The sequence below is a fragment of the Anastrepha ludens genome, chromosome 3 (assembly GCF_028408465.1).
Source record: "Anastrepha ludens isolate Willacy chromosome 3, idAnaLude1.1, whole genome shotgun sequence".
NCBI classification, from domain to species: domain Eukaryota; kingdom Metazoa; phylum Arthropoda; class Insecta; order Diptera; family Tephritidae; genus Anastrepha; species Anastrepha ludens.
The window spans coordinates 46551164-46565218 of NC_071499.1; the positions used below are offsets into that span (position 1 = coordinate 46551164).

Here is a 14055-nt window from a genome sequence, read left to right on the forward strand (position 1 = left end):
CTGCGAAAATTCAAAATTCGCCATACTTTTTGCACACACCTCGTACATGCTGTGAGTCTCGGAATTACTTCGTTTATTTTTGGCGTCTGATTTATGAAGGATGTAGTGGAATCATCTCAGCACCTTCTACTGAATTGCCGAAGGGCTAACATTTAAGTATCTTGGCTCTCATCTTTTTGCTACGCCTGTTGATATATCAGGCATTAATATTAAAAACCTGATGAACTTCATCAGCAGAACGAAGTGGCTAACACCACCGCGAATCGGTCTTCAAATGCATAAACCCCCCTTCTGCTCTTTCCTTTTTTCCCAGTCTTCTTATCTCGTTTAGTATGGTATCTCAAAAGACGATTTTTTGTTTTTCTTTTTTTGGCTCAAGTGTGCCCTATGGGCAACCATTTCCACCTAACCTTTCTTTAGTCATAGGCACACGCGCACCTTTGGGTAAGCGGTAGAATTGTATCTATGGAGCATTTTTATATAAAATACTTGGCTGGGGTCTTTCAGCGTGCTCGGCAAATGTTTTGCTATATAAAGCTTTTCTTTATTACCAGGTTTGTTGTATCGAGGTTTTACTGTACAAATATATACAAGCGTTGCGCCCCTTGTTGGCAGAGTTTTAAATGGGGTTTTATGGTTTTAAATGCAATTTGATGCTTAACAAAGCGGCTTTTAAAGCTTATAAAGCCACGCGGGAAAAGAAGATGCGATTATTTACAATAAATGTGTCTCAAACGCCGTTTGCATTTTGTTCATTACATTCCTGTTAGCTGTGAGCATTAAAAGCGTGCTAATGAAATTTTGTCTATTGATTTCTTTTTAAATTTCAACGCATTAGAACAAATAATGATTTGCCATTTTGAAAGAATTTTGTTGCCATTTCATTGTCGTTTCATTGATTTGATGTATTTACTCATATTAATTTAATTCCTCCACCTTTCCCTATTGATCTTTTTTCAGGCCTCCGCAAATGTCGCGAACAATGGCCCGCAGACAGTCTCGCCTACGAACGTTCCTACAATATTTTTTTAGATCTCATTTTACTCGTGCTCCCCCTACTGATACTCAGCTTTGCGTATATATTGATTACACGCACCCTGTATGTGGGTATGCAGAATGAACGTGCCATGATTTTCGGCAGCGTCGCCTCGTCTGCTATAGCCGGCGGAGGTGGAAGTGGCGGTGGCAAATTGGGCAATGAAGTGGATGCTTTAACCACCGCACTGGTACCGAATACAACAACTACAACAAAGCCAGCGAGTAGATTTCAATTCAATGTCTCTTTTCGTGTACGTGGCCGCAGTAGTATTAGTGTTGGCGGTGATGATTACGAGACGACACAAGAGCGACAACACTCCATGAAGAAATCAACATCCCAAAGTCGGCAGTTACAACAACAGCAGTCACTACAAGAACAGCAAAAGAAAAGTGTAGAGCAACGTCAACACTGTTATGGTAGGTAGATTTTGTATTCTTAAGTTTACTTCAGTGCACTTGATTGGAATGTTTGTCCAATTGGGAACAACAAAGGAGTCGTCCGGTTTAATCAGAGCGAGAAAGTCGATTGGCTATACAGAAAAAAGGAGAAAATTCTCAAAAAAATATTACATTTTTGTGCATGCGACCAAAAATAAAAGGCAATACGAGGAAAAACGCAATGCTCTGGGGTATCATTGGCGGTGCCGGTGAAAAATTTTGATAATTTATGGTGTAAAATGAAAGCTGCCACGCGTGGGACTTGCGCGCTTAGTATTTGGCATTCGCTTGTTTATTTTTTGGTTTTTTTTTGTTTTGGTAAACATCAGGTAAAGGCTTATGCGTCTATATTTGTACATTTTACACCCTGCAGGTGTGTTAAAACAGTGGGTGAAATGAAATAACGACCGAAAATGTGCACTGCGCCAACGGATGTTGAGAAGAAAAAACGTTGTAAAACGAATGTTTTTCTTTTAATTCTTCACAGAGGGTTTAAAATAAAATTTAAGGGGGTATTCTGGCCTAGAGCCTCGAACTTCGAGCATATTTTGACGGTGAATAAAAAAAGCTATTTATATTTTTATTATCCAGTTTTTTAACATTTATTTATTTATATATTAAGAGCACACAAAATGAATTTAAAAAAAAAAAAAAAAAATCATGGAACTATGCGCTTTTGAAGTGGAAGGGGAAAACAATAGGCAGTGTCCTCGTCGTCACGATTTCTACGTTTGTGGTCATCAGCAAAAAAAAAACGATGATAAATTCTTAATTAATATGATTGTCATTATCAAAAATTGCACTAGATTTTTCCGTAATTTGAAAACTTTGTCGAATTGTTTACACATATTAAAAAATTGAAATTTCTAGTTTTTCGTGCGTCATCCGATAGAGATATATAATATGTAAGGAATATTCATAACAAGCTTTAAGCAAATCGGTTGATTAGAACTTGAGATATCGTGCCGACCGTATCGAAATAAGTATATATATATATATAATTGGCGCGTACACCCTTTTTGGATGTTTGGCCGAGCTCCTCCTCCTATTTGTGGTATGCGTCTTGATGTTGTCCCACAAATGAAGGGACCTACAGTTTTAAGCCGACTCCGAACGGCAGATATTTTTATGAGGAGCTTTTTCATGGCAGGAATACACTCGGAGGTTTGCCATTGCCTGCCGAGGGGCGACCGCTATTAGAAAACTGTTTTTATAAATTTTGCTTTCATCGAGATTCGAACCAACGCTCTCTCTGTGAATTCCGAATGGTAATTACGCACAAACCCATTCGGCTAGGGCGGCCGCCATGTGTGGAAAGAAGTAGTTTCGAGAAAAACACGTCCGCTCAAACCAGTCTACCTGTCGCGTCACTAAAATAGTTGTAACTTCGAAAATAATTTGAATTTTAAAAAATCCTTTTAGGAAGATATTTTTGAATACTTAAACAATCGAATTTTGAAACAAAAAAATTTCGATTTTTTTTAATTTCTAGACTAGAATACCCCCTTAAGAAAAATTAATGCATAGTAGTTGTAGGGACGCCTTCGAATGACTGCTGAACTGCATATTTGTCTATTTTTCGAAGACATGTTCCGATCTTCTTCACAATTTTTAGCTCTCCAGTTGAACTTCATTCCCAAAGAAATCCTCTCTTGGATGACATTCTTGAGAGCTTGTGGGATTCCGCTCTTTTGGAGTAAAATTAACTTTTCGCTTAATTTAAAACTGCTACGTTTTAACGGCATAATGTGACGACGCTCTGTTAGGAAAAAAGACACAACACATGGGCTGAAAAGTCCCGGGTCAACAAAGAAAACACGTTTCTTTTTTTTCAAATTTAGCTTTATTTATCAACGTAATTTCCATCAAGAACAACGCAATCATTCCAGCGCCGCTCTAACATTTCATCACCACTTTTGTAGAACGATTTATATTTTGCCTCAAAATAGACCTCGGTTTCAGCGATAACTTCTTCATTCAAGCGAAATTTCTTACCGGCGAGCATTTTTTTTAGGTCTGCGAACAGTCAGAGGCCAAACATCTCACGCATCACTGCAACCCTTACAGGCCATTGGAAAGTAGAGGATCATGCAGCTAGACTCAATCTACCCTTCAATCCTATCTGCAGGAGCTGTCAAGCGGAAGGAGCGAAAGAAAGTATTTTCCACTACTTATGTGAATGTCCAGGGCTAGCTAGGGCACGACTCCGCTCCTTTGGTAAGCCTTTCCTGCAGCAAGTTAATGAGATCTCAGACATCGAGGTAAAGAATTTGCTGCTATACTTGGACCTCACTAAATGGATTTGACTTAGAACAAAAAAAAAAAAACACATCATTGTACGAGAACGATGGTATTAAAATGGTGCGGGTCACTAATTAGGATTATTTCGGTGGAAATACTCAACCACTTCAACAACAACAGAGCCAGTTGTCGCTAGGAGCCAAATCTGGCGAATACGGTGAATGTGGGAGCAATTCGAAGTTCAATCCAGATAGTTTTGCCATTGCTTTGATTTACTTGTGGCTCCTACTTTGCACAGAGCTTTCTTATAGTCAAATGCTCATGCAATATAAAGCCAAGACGTTCCTTTGCTATCTTGACAATGTCAGCTAACTAACGCAACTTCACTTTCCGATCACTCAAAACAATTTTGTAGATTTTTTTGTTGCTCTCTGGTGTTACCGCCTCATTTGGACGTCCACTGCCTTGTGCCTCATCGGTTTCTCTACGACCACGAACCTCGTTTGAAGTCAGCAAATCATAGTTTTATTGCTGTTTCTGATGGAGCGGAGCCCCCGTAACACTCTTCAAGCCATTGCTTTGTTTGAACGGTTTTTTCCCCCACCAAGAACCTGTGTAAAATTAAAACAGAAAATTATTTTTGATTTATTCTTTTTTGAAAATAGCAAAAGCAGCGTCACTCTTGGCACAACAACTCATGAACTAATGAATAGAATATCATGAAATTTTAACACCTGTCCTTTCAAGAGGGATACTTGTAAATGGCCATATATTCCCTGATTTTCATTAAAATTATTTAAAATGAAGAAGTCAAAAATTGTTTTTTTCAAAATTGGCATACAGTTTATTTATACATTAAAATAATATACAGAGCCGTCGAGGTAAATCCGGAAAACATTTCGAAAGCTCTGGAGCAGTAGCTTTAAGTCTAAAACCGCTTATAAAGGGACATATTTTTTGTGTATTGTTTTCTGATTGATATTGGAGTGCCGGAGTAAGTGCTAGTGAAACGATGAGTCGAGAGCAGGACAGAAGAGCTGCGATACTAGAGTCACTTCGCGCCGGAAAAAGCCCTAAAGAGATAATTGAGTGGTTTGGCTACAAAAAAACGCAACCCTGGATGGACCGCGTGGCTGCTGGAAGAGAATATGTGTTTCAGCAGGACTCCGCACCTACTCAGAAAGGAAAGAAGGCTCAGGCTTGGCTCCAGAACAACCTACCCTACCACTGGTCACCAGATTTTTGGCCACCTTTAAGCCCAGACTGCAATCCTCTTGATTATTACGTGTGGGGCACAGTTCAAGCAAAAGTTAACGCAAAGCCTCATAACACTAAGGACGCCCTGAACACAACCATCGAGGAAGTGATGACCACAATGGACAAAGAGAAGGTAGCTCGCGCATGTGGGTGCTTCAGGTCCCGGCTGGAGCAGGTAATTGCACGAGATGGAGGTTACATTGAATAATTTTCAACTATGATATGTGTACTCACATTATACAAAGTTAAGTGCAAATAAAATTATTTTTGAGTAAATATCCAATAGTTTTGATTTTAAGTTCAACATCCCGGATGTACCTCGACGGCCCTGTATAATTTTTTTTTACTTTAATCATTTAAAATGGCGGATGTACACTCAATTCTTCCAGGAAGGTCGCAGCGGGGCATTGTAGCATCGGCGTCATCGGAATACAAAAAACCAAACATTTTTTTTGTTTATTGTGTTCTAATTTCTATATGAATTAAATAAAAATGGAAAAGAGAAAAATTCGCGAATAAAATGCTTAAAAAAATGAATTTTGGGGCGAATTTTCCTCCTTTTTTTGCTTCAAAAAATTTGTTTTTCTTAAATTTTCGAATTGTGAATTCACATAGAAAGTAATATCATAAAAAAGATGTGTGCAAAATTTCAGGGAGATCGGTCAGTAACTTTTCGAGTTATTGTGTACGCCAATTCGAAAAATATAGTTTTGAGAAAAACGCGTCTTAAGTCGGCAATGTAACTAAACCTCTCCCAGCGCTCGAATGCAAAGAATAGAGTCGTCACGGTTGACGATCGCATAATATAAGAAATACTTAAATTTACGTTCTAAATTTTTTTTGTCATATTCTTAAAGGATTATATTAACATTTTATAAAAAAAAAAATTTTTTGTTTCGAAATTTTACAGGTATCTGTGTCCTTAAGGTTAGTACTAGCTGAAAAAGAGGTGAATGCAATAAAAGTAGTGTCATGTATGTGTTAGGCCCACAACATTTTAGTCCATCTGTAGAAGGAAGAGCTCGGTCAAATACCTAACAGAAGTGTACGCGCCAATTATTTGTTTTATTTATTTTATTTAACAATATAATCTTTGAATAAATTTAAGTAACTTTGAATAAAATAAGGACCCTTATTTAGGCCTTTGAGCCATTTAGGCTCAGTTTTAACCTCCATGGCCCACTCATATCGAAGGCAAAACGTTTAGGTTTACCGCTTTATTCTGACACTTGTGGGGAAATGCGTTTGACGCTTTAAGAAAAAAAAAAATAAATGCGTCTTGATGTTGTTCCACAAATGGAGGGACCTACAGTTTCATGCCGACTCCGAACGGCACATATTTTTATGAGGAGCTTTTTCATAGCAGAAATACACTCGGAGGTTTGCCATTGCCTGCCGAGGGGCGACCGCTATTAGAAACATGTTTTTTATTAATTTTGCTTTCACCGAGATTCGAACCAACGATCTCTCTGTGAATTCCGAATGGTAATCACTCACCAACCCATTCGGCTACGGCGGCCGTACGACGCTTTAGGATCACTTCTAATATTCATTTAACTAATTGACAGCAAATGAGAAAAGCATTAGCTTGAATTTTCAATAACTAACAAATTTCAGCGGCATTTTTCTTATTCACCTTCACTTGCGAAATATGACAAAATTAATGTTTATATCGAAAATTTCCACTAAAATGTGGTGGGATATAAAATATCTGACATCTGATTCAAATGCGGCGTAACAATCATAGTGAAAAAAGCAAAATTGCATAGTTTATTACTTCAGGCTATTAAAAATTATATTCGAAAAAAGTAAAACGACAATTGCAGTAATTTAATTAAAGTTATGAATTAAAAAAAAATATTTTCAGACTTTGTGGCAATATAATAGCTTATGTATGTACGTGCAATTGACCCATGATTCAATTATTAAAGGTTTGCTCACTAGTGACACTTGATTTTTGACACTCCCTTACAAAAGGTTGTATTTAAGAAGTGAATAAAGTGGAACAAATTAAATCCTTTTTGGTAAAAATGGTAGCAAAAAAGTATTTTCTTTCTTAAATGGAAACAAACTGCGAACAGTTTAAAAGATAAATTTTTATTAATAGTTGAATGTAAATAATGGTACGAATAAAAGTTATTAGCGGAAATTGCCAAGTCTAATATTAAAACAAGAAATTATTTCACTTAATCCAATATTTAAATATATTATTGTAAATTAAAATATTTCTTGAATTAATTATTAAATTTAAAATCGATCGCGGAATTAAGAAGCTTCGCCAATATGAAATTATTTTGTTAAAGACCGATAAGAACTCTTTAGCGAGTTGTTGCTCGTAAGTAGACCATTTTGAAAATGAAATGTTTTTTCTACAAATTTTACTTTTCCTCCATTGTTACTCAAAATTTCTAGAGCTAGCAAACCAGTGTCTTGTTAAGGGAGCCGATTTGTCAAGAGAGAACGAGAAAGCTGCTTACTGAGCAAACCTTTTATCATTGAATCATGCAATTGACCTATTCGAGGGATGACATTTAAATTTCTATTGTATTAACAATACTTTATTGGATTCCATTTATTTCATATTTATTTTTAATATTTATTTACATTTCGCGCGCAATAAATAAACGAAACATAAACCAAACCACAGAATTTTGCTCACAAAAAACATAATATTCCAGCAGGTGTCTATGTATGCACAGAGGAAGCTTGTTTTTACGCATACATATGCATGTATGTATGCAAAAAAGCAGATGGCTATTTGTGTGCGTGCTAAGCTCCCAGCTCCCTAAGCTAATTTGTCGAATGTGCTCAAACCGCTGCTCAATAAGTGCCAGCAGGAGGGGCATATTTATGGTATAACGGCGCTCTAGGGTGAATACCCATTACACCTCGGATGTAATGACTTTAGAAACTACCTTCATTATAATCGAAAGTCCCAAAAGTATGAGCCATTGCGCGCTTGAACACTAAAGGAAAGGGAATCTAATGGTGTACCTGGGTGTAGTAACAAAAGCATGAATATTTGTCCAGATTTATTACAAAATTAACAAAAGTTATAATGAAGGGCGTTGGAAATGTTTTGCTTACAAGTTAGAAGTGCGCAGGAAAAAAACCAGGATTGCACTTTTAATTTTTATGAAATACTTCAAGATTAGGGGCGCAGTTAAACAAAATTGAACCGCTCAAGTTGCAAGATAGAGAGGTGGAGCAATGAAAACGGGTTAGTCAAATACTAAAAGAATTAACTGATGTAGCAATCACATATATACGACAAATATTCAACAGCATATTAAGGACACAGTGCTTTCCACGCCTCTGGAAAGTTGCACAAATAACGGCAGTCCCCAAACCAGGTAAAAGTGCATCAGAAACAACATCATATCGCCCCATCAGTCTCTTGCCCATTCTTTCAAAAGTATTTGAAAATAATATTCTTTGCCAAATTAGACAAAATTCTGACAGAAAAAAGTATAATACCAAGCCATCAATTTGGATTTAGACGACAACATTCAACTGTGCAACAAGTCCACAAAGTTATAAACAACATACTAAATGATATGGCTAATAGAAGGTTCTGCACAGCTGTCTACCTAGATATTGCAAAAGCTTTTGACACGGTGTGGCATAAAGGACTACTGCACAAGCTAAGCGAAATATTACCACGGAATCACTTCACCATTCTCAAAAGTTACCTGGAAAACCGACATTTTTTCATAAAGTTCGAAGACGAATGCTCAAGCATGAAGTAAATGATAGCAGGTGTACCCCAAGGTAGTGTCCTAGGCGCTCTATTGTAACAGGTGACGCTAAAGTAATCCTCCAATCAGAAAATGCTATAAATTTTGCGATTGGCCCCTAATGTCAGTTCTCTTTTGACATTGGTGTAGTAAACACATGCGAAATACACGTTAATAAACAATGTTACGCTACACTGCTCCAGATCACGGAATATTGCTGACTATTTATTTGACCAATAATCGGTCGGTGACTTTGGCACAACGTGAATTTCGTCGCAGATTTTCTCGCCGTCCAACGCCTACTGGTGAAACACTGCGACGTTTAGCCGCTCGCCTCGAAGAGACTGGCACAACACGAGATGCTGCCAGGCGTGGCAGACTCCGGAGTAGCCGTTCTGCAGAGAATATTGCTGCTGTGGCCGAGGTTGTCATGGAAGCGCCGCCGACATCGACCAGACGATGTGCCACGAAAATGGGTATCAGTCGACAGTCTTTACAGCGAATTTTGGTCCAAGATTTGAAGATGTTTCTGTACAAAGTCCAGACGGTGCATCAGATGTTAGCTGCTGACCGCCAATCGTGTCTAACATACGCTCAAGCCATCCTTAATCACCACCAAGAGGAAGATGATTTTTCATCAAAAATAATCATGAGTAATGAGGCCCATTTCCATCTTAGCGGGTACGTAAATTAGCAGAATTTACACTTCTGGGACACTGAAAATCCGCGTGTAACCCACGAAGAGCCATTACATCCGCTCAAAGTCACTGTATGGTGTGCTGTTTTCGCTGGAGGAGTCATCGGACCTTTTTTCTTCGAAGACGTCGCGGGCCAAACGGTTACTGTGAATGGTGAGCGCTACAGAGCAATGATCAACGAGTTCTTTTTGTCGCAACTTGATGAATTGGAATTGGAAAACATGTGGTTCCAACAGAACGGTGCAACGGCATACACTGCACGTGCCACAACCGATATGCTGAAGGATGCATTTCTCGGGCGCCTAATCTCCCGTTTTGGCGATTTGCACTGGCCAGCAAGATCGCCTGATTTGACCGCTTCAGACTTTTTTTTGTGGGGCTTTTTGAAGTCGCGGGCTTATGTCAACAGGCCTCAGACTCTTGCAGCTCTTAAAGACAATATCCGTCAAGAATGTGAGGACCTATCGCCGGAAGTTTTGGCCAAAGTGATGGAAAATGCCATAAAAAGGGCTCAAATGACAATCAACTGTGGCGGCGGCCATTTACATGACGTCATATTCTCGACTTGATGTAAAATAAATTAAAAGACCAAATAAAAATAATCCACAAGAAGAATCAAAGTTTTTCATTTTTTTTTTAATTACAGCCAAAAAACATCGCAAGGTTACTTTTGCGCCACCTTGTACTTGATAGTTACAGCAGATATACCGATCCCAACAAAACAAAAAATTGCATGATAGCCACATTCGTGGATGACACGGTTTTAATGGCATCAGATAAAGTAAAAAAACAAGCTACTGTCATACTTCAACAAACAATAAATGACACTGAAATAAAAAAAAAAATAGGAGGAGCAGCTCAGCCAAATACCCAAAACGGGTGTTAACGCCAACTCCATAGAACTCCACTCAGGAATTTCCAATTGGAACCCGTTTGTTGCCCCCTAATCTCAGGCGTTTTTAAAGCAAGCTAATGTCCTCTAATTGTTACAAAAACTTTTTCTATAAATTCGATAAAGTACACCTAAAGTGAGGCTCGAAGCGATAACTTTTGGGCCAACAGTCGTTGCCAACCGTATAAAAACGTAAAAAGCACATTCAGCGTAGCACACAGAATTGTCGTAAATAAACAAAAACATGCTGAATAAATAATGACCCTCATCTATTATGCATATTGTAATCAAAATTTCCTACACATAAAGCAAACAAGAAAACCGAAAATATTTAACTAACACTGTTTTTGCTTGCCTAATGCCAAGTCAACTTGCATGTTTATTTAATGAGCGGCCCATGTACGGGTGTTGGGCTATTTTGAGCTACTGTTTAATAGGTGTTAATGTAGCGTTCGGTTATAAATAAAAGCGCATGAATATTTTTCAATGAACTTTGTTTTTGATTGGAGTGAATAAACCTTGTAATTAAATTTGAAAGACAATTCCATTGAAATGGCTTTGACATTTGGCTTTACAGCAACTCACTCTGTTCAAGCAATGTTTCAGTAGATTTACGCGACTCTCAGCATTTACATTCACAGCAATGATAACTTTCATTTTAGGTTTGTACGCTCGAACCGCCTCTACTTTATAGCTTCCCATGCAAAAATAATGCAATGCAGTGAAATCAGCGCCAATTGACTTCGTCGTTTCAGCTGATTTTGCGATTTTAAAATTTTCCCAATATATGTTTTACGTGAAAAGTGGCCCACATTGCAATTGCCTAGATAAACAAAATTTTCGATGCATCACGAATGCTATTTTAGCTGGTAAATCTTTAGTTAAAAATCTATAGTTAAAATTCCAAGAACTCTGTAGGTGGACCACCATGCCGTAGTATACGGGTTTGTATGTATTTTGCAGTATTTAAGTTATCAAATAGCCAATTCACTTCAATTACATCAGCATTAAAAGTTCTAAAAACTTTAAGGGTATAGATGAAACCCCAGCAAGGCCAACAAACTGCATATCTTCTCAAGGTATAGAGCTTCATGCCGAATGGCTGACTTTTTTCATGTGAAATTAAAGCACGCGCAGATTTGATTAGCTTAGAAAGTTTACTTCTGTTTAAAACCTCCGCACAGTTCTTAGAAAATGTTAGTTCTATAATTTTCCTGATAGAACCCTAAATTGCGGTTAGAAAATTTCTTTACGGGTCAACAGCCTGTGGGATACGCAAACATTCACTTGGCTGCACGGGCCAGAATATAGAAAATTAAATATGGCGACAAGTGGAAAGCAAAATAAAGGTAAGAAAATTCATAAATAATCCCTCTTGTTTTTGTTTTGGCTCATTAAAATAGAAAATATTTCCACCGTCACTCTTGGCTTGAAGCTGAATCAATCAAAATGTGTTATAATGAACCACAATCCGCCCACCAGACTCTTTTGGGCTGCTGTTAAATATAATTGGCGCGATGTAGTCATTTCCGTAGCTAATCTACTTAAATATGTACATCAGCAATAAATATATTATGTGGAAAAATTAAAACTTCGATAAAGTTAATGACGTACATACAGACGCAAATGCACAGATACGAGTACATACATTTGTAGATGTATATTAGGGCGGGCCGATTTAAAAATCGCTCATTGCTCTGTGAAAATCATATTCTAGGGATCAAAATAAGAAACTTTGCCGAAGGAATCATACCTCGAAAACGAATTCTGATGTCCCCTAATTTGGGTCGAATGAAAAATGCCACTTTGACCCATTTAGAGTGCTCCAATCGAGTCCAAATGTATGACCGCCCTCACTAACTTTGGACGACCGATCCACCCATGCTAGTGGCACACCCCCTGAAACTCCCCTGGGGGGTTCCCCATACAATCATTTCAAAATATCACCATTTTTGCCCTTACCAGAAAAAATCTGCTAAATGGCTATGTTTTTTCTTTACTTTTATTTATTTATAATAATATTTATTATTTACTTATAATAATATCTATTTTTCTCTTAAGAAATTTATTTAGTCAGAACATATGTAAATGAAAAAATTAATTTAAGTGAGTTATAGAAAATAAACTAAAAAGTTCGACCCAAATTGGGGGACATCAGAATTCGTTTTAGAGGTATGGTTCCTTGGGCAAAGTTTCTTATTTTGATCCCTAGAATATGATTTTCACAGAGCAATGGACGATTTTTTTGCCTCCCCACAAATCGACCCGGCCTAATGTATATATATTTGGCTTGTCAACAGCCGCCATACAACCCAAAAGATGGGCTCCTTTGATTAACATTTGTTTTCAGATTATAATGAGAAATAAAGGTAGAATTAAAATATCCGTCTAATTTTTTGTTTAATTTAAAACTGGTGAGCAACTTTTTGTGTAGAATGGAAAGGCAGACTATTTTTATTTTATTTTATTTTATTTTATTTTATTTTATTTTATTTTATTTTATTTTATTTTATTTTATTTTATTTTATTTTATTTTATTTTATTTTATTTTATTTTATTTTATTTTATATTATTTGAGCTTAATCCATCTCGGCTATTGCCGGAGATTACACATCCCGGAGAAAATTTTCAAGGGATTGTGCTCTGGTGGAGCGTAGTCCAAGTTCTACGCCCATGCGATTACTATTGCTTAAATATTTAAAAATCTACGAACTATTGCACATGTGTCCAGTATGGTCGACTTCTGCATGTCTTCTAAGAGGTGTTAGGAGTCATACTTCTTTAAGTTTTTTATTAAATGCTTAGGCACTAATCCATTGGACGATATAATTATTGGAATTATATTCACTTCCCTCGCTTTGTACATCCGTTTCAGTTCTATGGCCAAAGCTGCATACTTCGATACTTTGGTGGAGTATGTGCTTTGGATGTTGCGATTAAGGGGCACCGCTATATCGATTACTTCGATTGTTTTATTTATCTTGTCGAACAAGATGATATCGGCTTTGTTGGCAGCTGCGGTTTGAACTGTAGAAATAAATCTGTCCCAGTACAGTTTAAAATTTGCATTTTCCAATATTGCCTTTGGTTCATATTTAAAATACAAGACTTTTGCTTGTAAGAGACCGTGTTTTATCGCAAGTTGTTGGTGGAGGATCTTTGCTATATTGTTATGTCTCATGACATATTCACGGGGGGCAAGTACGCTAAATCTAGCAATTAAATGGTCGATTGTTTCACCGTAAATGCCGCACCTTCGGCACCTATCTTCTATTGCCTCGCCATGTATCGACCTTCGGAAATTCCTTGTTAGAATAACTCCGTCTTGGATAGCGATTGCGAAACCTTCTGTTTCAGAAAATAGCTTTCCTCTTTTCAACCATAAATTGGTTTATTGTGCGTCTATCCTTTCCATTGCGAGATCATGGGGATGGGCACCGTGTATTGTTTTTGCCTTCCATGCTGCGATCATTTCTGCTGGGGATTTAACCCCCTCAGGTACTGGGAAATCCTGTTCCATCAGACTTAGCGGGGTAAAACCATTATCTGCCATAGCGATAGCTTTAAATAGATGAGACTCGCTGCTTAGAAAATATGTACGTAGCTTTAAAGTTTGCGAGAAGTGTAGACGCGCTATATTGATGATCCCTCTCCCACCAACGTTTCGAGGAAGGGATATTCTTTCCACAGCGCTTTGAGTGTAATGGCTTTGGAACTTTGTAAAAGTGGTGCGTATCAGCGTTTCAATCCGAAG

The 14055-nt window shown here is 37.5% G+C and overlaps 1 protein-coding gene across 1 annotated transcript in view; it reads left to right on the top strand.

The window, feature by feature from the left end:
- Positions 1–14055, top strand: part of LOC128857484 (cholecystokinin receptor type A-like) — a 65195-nt gene that overhangs the window by 5160 nt on the left and 45980 nt on the right. The window contains exon 3 of the mRNA XM_054093238.1: positions 961–1455. Coding sequence (XP_053949213.1) covers positions 961–1455 — 495 coding nt within the window. The remainder of the gene's footprint in view (positions 1–960; positions 1456–14055) is intronic.